The sequence below is a fragment of the Limulus polyphemus genome, unplaced genomic scaffold (assembly GCF_000517525.1).
Source record: "Limulus polyphemus unplaced genomic scaffold, Limulus_polyphemus-2.1.2 Scaffold10334, whole genome shotgun sequence".
Lineage (NCBI taxonomy): Eukaryota > Metazoa > Arthropoda > Merostomata > Xiphosura > Limulidae > Limulus > Limulus polyphemus.
The window spans coordinates 2,675-11,290 of NW_013675944.1; the positions used below are offsets into that span (position 1 = coordinate 2,675).

An 8,616-nucleotide genomic window follows, 5' to 3' on the forward strand; every position below is an offset into this window, starting at 1 on the left:
ACTACCAGGTGGGGTAAGATATCTGTATAGATACTACCAGGTGGGGTAAGATAGTATATGTATAGATACTACCAGGTGGGGTAAGATAGTATATGTATAGATACTACCAGGTGGGGTAAGATATCTGTAGAGATACTACCAGGTGGGGTAAGATATCTGTAGAGATACTACCAGGTGGGGTAAGATATCTGTAGAGATACTACCAGCTGGGGTAAGAGATAGAAGTAAAGTTATTTATAGACGTACAATATACAGTTATAGACATACAGGTATAGACACGTTGCACAATGGTATGAAATTTAGATGAATACTGCTCATTTGAAAAGGGATTGCTATAAATACTGTTTACCTTAACAAGTTATCCACTGTAGTAAGATATCCTTTCACTCATTGTTCACATTATAAAGAAGAGCTGTGAATATTTGTAACATTATTGTGAGGTATTGTATAATTGTCATCCATGTTGTAAGATATTGTTATCAATATCTGTATTGTTATAAATGTTGTTAAAGTTGTGATAATGAATTTGTAGCATTTATGTTTGGTTCTTTTGATTTAATTGATTTCTGAATAATCTAATTAAATGGGTTATTGATATATGTGAACCTGTTAAAATAATACCTTACATCTGATATTACCTTTATTAAGTCAATATGTAAACCCTGTCTTCACAAGAATAAACAATAACTAAACTTAGTATGTAACAAGAACCTTCTGAACAGTATTATCGTATTGGTTTTGCTCTCATATTTTTAGGCTGAACACCAGGTGTTTCCAGGATCAGTGCCTGCCTTCCATCTTGTGCAAGTTCAAGTCCAGAGTCTTCCTAATACCCTAGAAGAACTGATATTAGAAGTGATTGACAGCAATGTTTCAACAGTCATGGAATCTTGGACAGTCAACAGAGTCAATATTATGGTTGTTGGAAAGATTATTGGTCAGTTATCTTCACGTAATGACAGTCATGAACAAGTCATAAATAACTATTAATATTGTTAGTGGTGGTAGAAAGTGTTAGTGTCTCATAAACCATAATTATAAGGTATAAAGTTGAGGTAACTTCACTGACCCATGCTGGTTTAATGATCATTTAACTGCTTTGGTCAATATTTTAAATAGAATCCACGGATAATGTTAAGTGACCTGACAAGATATATTTTTTTCTTTAGGCTCTAATCACTACAACGTACAAAGTGATGGCCAGTCATCTCGGAATCGATTCTCTGTTGGCCGAGATAAATCCCAGCCTGTTCTTCCTCACCAGTCGCAGCTTACCACCACTGCATATCCTCTGGCCTCATGGAATCATAAAATGTGGAACAGAAATGGTGGATCAGCCAATTTTAATGGTATAAAGATTTAATTCAATCATGTACATGGTTGATCAGCCATTTTTAATGGTAGAAAGATTTAATTCAATTATGTACATGGTTAATCAGCCATTTTTAATGGTAGAAAGATTTAATTCAATCATGTACATGGTTGATCAGCCATTTTTAATGGTAGAAAGATTTAATTCAATCATGTACATGGTTGATCAGCCATTTTTAATGGTAGAAAGATTTAATTCAATCATGTACATGGTTGATCAGCCATTTTTAATGGTAGAAAGATTTAATTCAGTCGTGTATATGGTTGATCAGCCATTTTAATGGTAGAAAGATTTAATTCAGTCGTGTAATGGTTGATCAGCCATTTTAATGGTAGAAAGATTTAATTCAGTCGTGTACATGGTTGATCAGCCATTTTAATGGTAGAAAGATTTAATTCAATCATGTACATGGTGGATCAGCCATTTAATGGTAGAAAGATTTAATTCAATCGTGTATATGATGGATTAGCCATTTAATACTAGAAAGATTTAATTCAATCATGTACATGGTTGAGGTAGAAAGATTTAATTCAATCGTGTACATGGTTGATCAGCCATTTTTAATGGTAGAAAGATTTAATTCAATCGTGTATATGGTTGATCAGCCATTTTTAATGGTAGAAAGATTTAATTCAATCATGTACATGGTTGATCAGCCATTTTTAATGATAGAAAGATGTAATTCAATCGTGTACATGGTTGATCAGCCATTTTTAATGGTAGAAAGATTTAATTCAATCGTGTATATGGTGGATCAGCCATTTTTAATGCTAGAAAGATTTAATTCAATTATGTACATAATTTTGATTAATTAGTTACAGAAAACACTGATATTACTTTTTAGTGGGATTTAACAGTAAAATACTGTGGTCATTGTGAGTGTCCACCACTCAAAGTAGCCCCTTAATCTGAGAAGGATTAAACCTAATAAGTACTTTAGGAGAGGAGCTGTGTCCTTTGCATCTGAAAACATAGCGGTGATCTTTCTCGGAAAGTTTGTGAGTGATGGCTCTATTCTCTACATCAGCTACAGTGTTGTTGCAAATGAAAAACTATTTGAACAAGAGAAGCTATCGTAGGGCAGGGCTCTTCAACTGTTTCTATGAAGGGGCAGTTCTTTGGCTTGAGTTACTAGAGCATTTGTTAAGTCCCCTCAGTGACTTGCTAATACGCCTGTCCTGGGTTCTCGACTGGTAATTTGTACCATCCCTGTGTCTCTGGCTCCCATATGATTACAATTGGAATAAAATTAGAGATAGGCAAGCCAGAAGTATTTTACTTTGTACAATTTAAACAACTTAATAAATATTATCTAAAATATGGTGAGAACACTGAAAGAAATGGTGTAATGTGTACGTTGCTCTGTGAGATACAAAAATAAGACACAAATTGATCTGTGGTATTACAGTTTTTTTCATATATATTTTAGTTAATTTTTGTAATCTTTAGCTGACGTGCAGTGGGGGCTATTTGGTCATCCCTGTGGGCCGGAAGTGCCCTGCAAGTCGTTAGTTGAAGAGCCCTGTTTTAGGGTTCTAAAAACGGGAAAGGTGAATGATAGTGTAAAGTTCTTTAAGTTGGCGTTATGCCTATGGATAATTATATACTTGATCAGTATCGTGAATTACTAGTCGGTTGTATTATTAACATGATTAATGGCCCTCTCGTGTAGTAGGCTGATTATTTGATCAAAATCTTGTTCTCAAGGTATGAGGAGCTAAAATAAGCTGTTACTTGTGATTGTATCAGTGTGTTTTAAGGAGTAAAGATATTCGTGAAACTTGATTTGATATTGCATGGAAAATAATGATGAAACTGTTATAATTTTGATAGTAAAGATATCAATGAATCTTGTTTAGAATTTATGAAACAGACAATGTTGACAGAACTGGTGTGATGTGAATAGTAAAGGTATTAGGAAATCTTGTTTAGAATTTTTGAAACGGGAACTATTGATGGAACTGGTGTGATGTGAATAGAAAAGGTATTAGGAAATCTTGTTTTGAACTTTTGGCACAGGAGATGTTGGTGAAAACCTTGCTTTGGAGTTAGAGAGTTTGATGAGTTTGGAGTGCAGAAAGAATAAGGTAAAAGTAACCTTCCCCAAATCTTCGTCTGTGGAAATTGCTACTAAGTTAAATGGAGCCAACATTGGCTGGCTGGAAGTTACATTAAAGGATCAGGAATGTAAAGCTAGAAGTAATAACACCCATTACATCCTGGAGACCCACCTGAACAGCTGCGGGTCCAGCATGGTTCCTGATGGGTGGAGATATTACTTTAAGAACCAGGTATGTTGACAAGAATGATGTATTTTTTATTAATATTCAGTAACATTTAAATCTTTCACAAAAATCGATATTTAGGATTTTTTGCTTTAATATTTACTTTTAAATTAAGAAATTAACTAATGTATAATACTAACATTTGAATTATAGTCTACAATTTGATAACAAACTTATTGACATACATTCATAAAATAGTAGTTCAATAAAAGTTTGAATGCGAGTCAACAAATGCGATGACGTGACCTGTGACCCGTGTCAATAGGGTCAATGAAAGCAGACTTAGAGCAACAGTTGTTATTAATATTATTTGTTATACTGAAATGGGTTTTAGCCTTATGTTTTTGTTGCATAAGTATCATTTTGTTGTAATATGGAATATCATTGGTTAATGATTTAATAAGGATTAATTTTTTTTAAATATATCATGATTTGTATACCACTATCACATTTACAGTCAATCTTTTATTTTCTAAACAGAAAATTATTGGCATAGTCAGTGTTATTTATTTTAAAATGACACATTTAAAAAAAACAACATTATGTATTTATTACAGGTCTCATGACACGTTTAAAAAAAACAACATTATGTATTTATTACAGGTCTCATGACACGTTTAAAAAAAACAACATTATGTATTTATTACAGGTCTCATGACGTTTAAAAACAACATTATGTGTTTCTTACAGGTCTCATGACACGTTTAAAAAACAACATTATGTATTTCTTACAGGTCTCATGACACGTTTAAAAAAACAACATTATGTATTTATTACAGGTCTCATGACACGTTTAAAAAAACAACATTATGTATTTATTACAGGTCTTATGACACGTTTAAAAAACAACATTATGTGTTTCTTACAGGTCTTATGACACGTTTTAAAAAAACAACATTATGTGTTTCTTACAGGTCTTATTCTGGGCTCCCGTAAGACCAGAAGGGATTTCAGATAATCAAAAAGATGTGAGTAGTGAATTTGATGAAAGCTTTGCTGATGATGAAGACATGATCAGTTCAGAAGATGGATCAGGACTGGAACACCACCTTAAACAAGCTCTTGCAAATCAGCAAGGTATCACACAGTCACGACTTCTGTTCACCCAAAGTATCCAGTGTATTTATAATTTGACTGGTACTGGAAGCAGATCTGAAGAGGTTAGGTCTTTTTATGAACAAATCAGAGTGATATTAATGTTTGTGAAAGAGTATGCTTCGATAGAAAATGAAATATGATATCAAAGGTTTTCAAACAAAGCTACAAGCATTGTTGAAATCATTATGAAGGGCATGCAAATTGTATCACCAAACAATGTTAAATGTATTTCAAACGCCATATAACGTGAGCAATATTTTCTAATGTTTTAAGCATGATTTTTAACATGTGAATTAAAGCAATCAAGTAGACGCATGAAATACAAAAAAAAGTTACTTAAGTGTACAAAATAATATAATGCCAACGTTATATTTTTAATTATTGTATTTTACATTTTTTGCTATTTGAATTATTATTATTAAGTAATATAGGAAATAACTGGAGCCAATGCTCCAAATTCCCAAAATAGACAGTTTTTACATTTTGTCCTTTCAAAGTTCAAGTCATTCCAGGGGCCTAACTTCCTTGGACCTCTAAAATCTGAAATGTTGCTTCTGATGTAATGAGAATAATGTGGATGGTATTACTTTGATTTGCAGCAAAGTTGATGTTATTTAAAAATAATGATGATAAACCTTTAGAATATACAAAAATGAAGTGTTTCTTTAAATGTTATGGATGAGCTTGGTCTAACACGGATTTGCATTTCTAGGTGAACCACCCCCACGTGTTCCACATGCAGCTGTACAAAGACTCAAACTTTCGTAAAAAGCTACGTCTAGTAGACGGTTTGGTAGAGGTATTGTCTCGGGACAACTTGTATGTGAAGACTGCTATAGATGCAGGTTTGTTTTGATTGGTTATAAAATCATGATTGAGGAATTGGTTAGTTATAATTAACCTATGATCGATTATTAATTTTAATTATTGGGAGCAATGATATTTAATGATTGTGATGAATAATATTGAAAGTTTTATTAATTAGGGGACATCTTAATTAGTCTGGTAGTTACCACCATGATGTACATTTAATTAGTCTGGTAGTTACCACCATGACAGTATGATGTACATTTTTTCGAATATGGTATGTGAAATTATCAATTGTTTATACACATTGTTTACAGTTTGTGTGAAATTATAAATTGTTTATACACATTGTTCACAGATTGTGTGAAATTATCAATTGTTTATGCACATTGTTCACAGATTGTGTGAAATTATCAATTGATTATACACATTGTTCACAGTTTGTGTGTGAAATCATTAAGTGTTTATCCACAGGTCCTGACTTGTTTGTTGTAACTGATGAGTGCTGGTTGTCTCGGACAAACAATTCACTTGTAATGACTGACAACCGAGAAGTATTGATTCAACACAGGTAAGGATAGGAAGAACGTTTAGTAAAATCTGTTGGTCCTATTGTTGGATATTCATTGATATTTATGAGGAAAAACTCTGTGGTTTGTGGAAATGTTGAAATACGTTCATAACGTAGAAGTCAGTTATAATCACTGTTATAGTGATAAACAGAAATTGTAGGTAAATTTTCAATCATGCAAAGCAATTTTTGGTAAAAGTTAACTCATCAGACTTTTTTTTTCATGCATGCTACTATTTTTCTTAGTCTAGTGTATATGACTTTTAACCATGAAATCCCAGTTTTAAAAATTAAATAGTGTGTGTATATATATATATATTTATACAAAATCTTTAATAACAAAACTAAAGGCAGTTGTTATTTCTGCTGTTTAAAGAATATTAGTTGGAATGGATTCACTTTCTGTTGACCAGTCATAAGAACCAAGTTTGAAGTTGAGTTACACAATACAAAATATTTTTATTTGCGACAATAGTCTCAAGTTGATTGTACAAGCTATGATGTTTCAACACATCATCATCTTCAAGAGTCAGATGGTGCGTTGAAGCATGGATTCGATTTGAGATTGAATGTCAATTTCAAATAATGTGAATGTGATTAAAAAAGTTTATTTCTGCAAAATTTGTAAACTGGTTTTCAAACGGATACAAAAATATGACAGAGTAATAAAAGATAGAATATGTGAAATGTTATTTAAAAAAAATATTTCATGTTGACATTTTCACTAGATTCAGAACTTTAATGGAGAAGCATGTAATTAAATTGGTTCAAAGTTTATTTTCTTTCTTAAATCTTTTTTTTTTTTCTCTGATTGGTCGGTGGTAAATTTTGTAGAGCAGGAAACTTAAATCTTTTTTTTTTCCTTTCTCTGATTGGTCGGTGGTAATTTTTGTAGAATAGGAAACTTAAATCTTTTTTTTTCCTTTCTCTGATTGGTCGGTGGTAAATTTTGTAGAGTAGGAAAGTCTTTTTGTTAATTTTTATTCGAAACATTTGAGTTGTATACTTAGTTTAAGTTCAGTGGTAGTCTGAGTGGGTAGAGAACCACCTAAAGAGGGGGGGATTGGAGGCCAGAGGGATAGGGTGGCATGGAGAAGTGGGCTGGTAAAAGGAATGGTGGGGAGAATGACCCTTTCTCTGGAGAAAGGCATACGCATGGAATAGTGATCGGCGCTTCCTTTGCAGCAAATAAAAAATTTAGAATATAATGTAGAAACTTTGAATTTTTAAAAATTCTGAATACAACATTTTAGACTGATAAAATGCTGATGGTTATGACATAGTCAGAACTGTCTTGAAGTAGAACTAAGGAAAATAAAATTGATATATGTATGTGATATAGGGGGGGAGTCATCTTTCTCTGGCCATGTTTATATTTGTTGATCATTCAAATGAAGATAAGCAAACATTTAGTAGCCTTGATATTTACTTTATTTTATTTTGATTTTCTTAATTTTAGTTGCCCCAAGCATTTGAGTGTTGGTCTATTGGGTGTTGAACCTCATGGGTTACACAGTTCCAAAGGGTTGAATTACCAACAGGGGTTTTTCTTTCATTTCACCCAGAGGTGGGTTGGCCACAAAGTTTTTCTTCACTGCCGCCTTGCCGTCTGCTCCGAAAAAGCCAACAGTCCACTTAGTGGTGTGAAACAGGTGAGACTCTAATAAATGTTTTATTTTGTCTTGTTGAGACTCTAGTAAATGCTTTATTTTGTCTTGTTGAGACTGTAGTAAGTGTTTTATTTGTTTTGTTGAGACTGTAGTAAGTGTTTTATTTTGTCTTGTTGAGACTGTAGTAAATGTTTTATTTTGTCTTGTTGAGACTGTAGTAAATGTTTTATTTTGTCTTGTTGAGACTGTAGTAAATGTTTTATTTTGTCTTGTTGAGACTCTAGTAAGTGTTTTATTTTGTCTTGTTGAGACTGTAGTAAGTGTTTTATTTTGTCTTGTTGAGACTGTAGTAAGTGTTTTATTTTGTCTTGTTGAGACTGTAGTAAGTGTTTTATTTTGTCTTGTTGAGACTGTAGTAAGTGTTTTATTTTGTGTTGTTGAGACTGTAGTAAGTGTTTTATTTTGTGTTGTTGAGACTGTAGTAAGTGTTTTATTTTGTGTTGTTGAGACTGTAGTAAGTGTTTTATTTTGTCTTGTTGAGACTGTAGTAAGTGTTTTATTTTGTTTTGTTGAGATTCTAGTAAATGTTGCATCCTCACTTATTCATTGAATGCAGTAATAGTGTTTACAATAAACTGATGAGTTTCATGTGTTCTCTTAATACTACAGATACATTTCTCATGTTTGATTTATTGTTAAACCAAACTGGTTTTTTTCTTAGGTGGTGTCAAAAGTGGGTTCACAATTGTTAGACATCTATAGAACTAATATCCAGTAATAATGTATAATACAGCTAGTGGGTTCACAATTGTTAGACATCTATAGAACTAATATCCAGTAATAATGTATAATACAGCTAGTGGGTTCACAATT

The 8,616-nt window shown here is 32.5% G+C and overlaps 1 protein-coding gene across 1 annotated transcript in view; it reads left to right on the forward strand.

Moving 5' to 3' along the window:
* Nucleotides 1-8,616, forward strand: part of LOC111083612 (transforming growth factor beta receptor type 3-like) — a gene marked incomplete at its 3' end in the record, with an annotated part of 17,899 nt that overhangs the window by 1,963 nt on the left and 7,320 nt on the right. Inside the window, exons 3-9 of the mRNA XM_022380238.1 lie at nucleotides 757-937; nucleotides 1,170-1,349; nucleotides 3,392-3,663; nucleotides 4,572-4,817; nucleotides 5,468-5,600; nucleotides 6,037-6,133; nucleotides 7,593-7,785. Coding sequence (XP_022235946.1) covers nucleotides 757-937; nucleotides 1,170-1,349; nucleotides 3,392-3,663; nucleotides 4,572-4,817; nucleotides 5,468-5,600; nucleotides 6,037-6,133; nucleotides 7,593-7,785 — 1,302 coding nt within the window. The remainder of the gene's footprint in view (nucleotides 1-756; nucleotides 938-1,169; nucleotides 1,350-3,391; nucleotides 3,664-4,571; nucleotides 4,818-5,467; nucleotides 5,601-6,036; nucleotides 6,134-7,592; nucleotides 7,786-8,616) is intronic.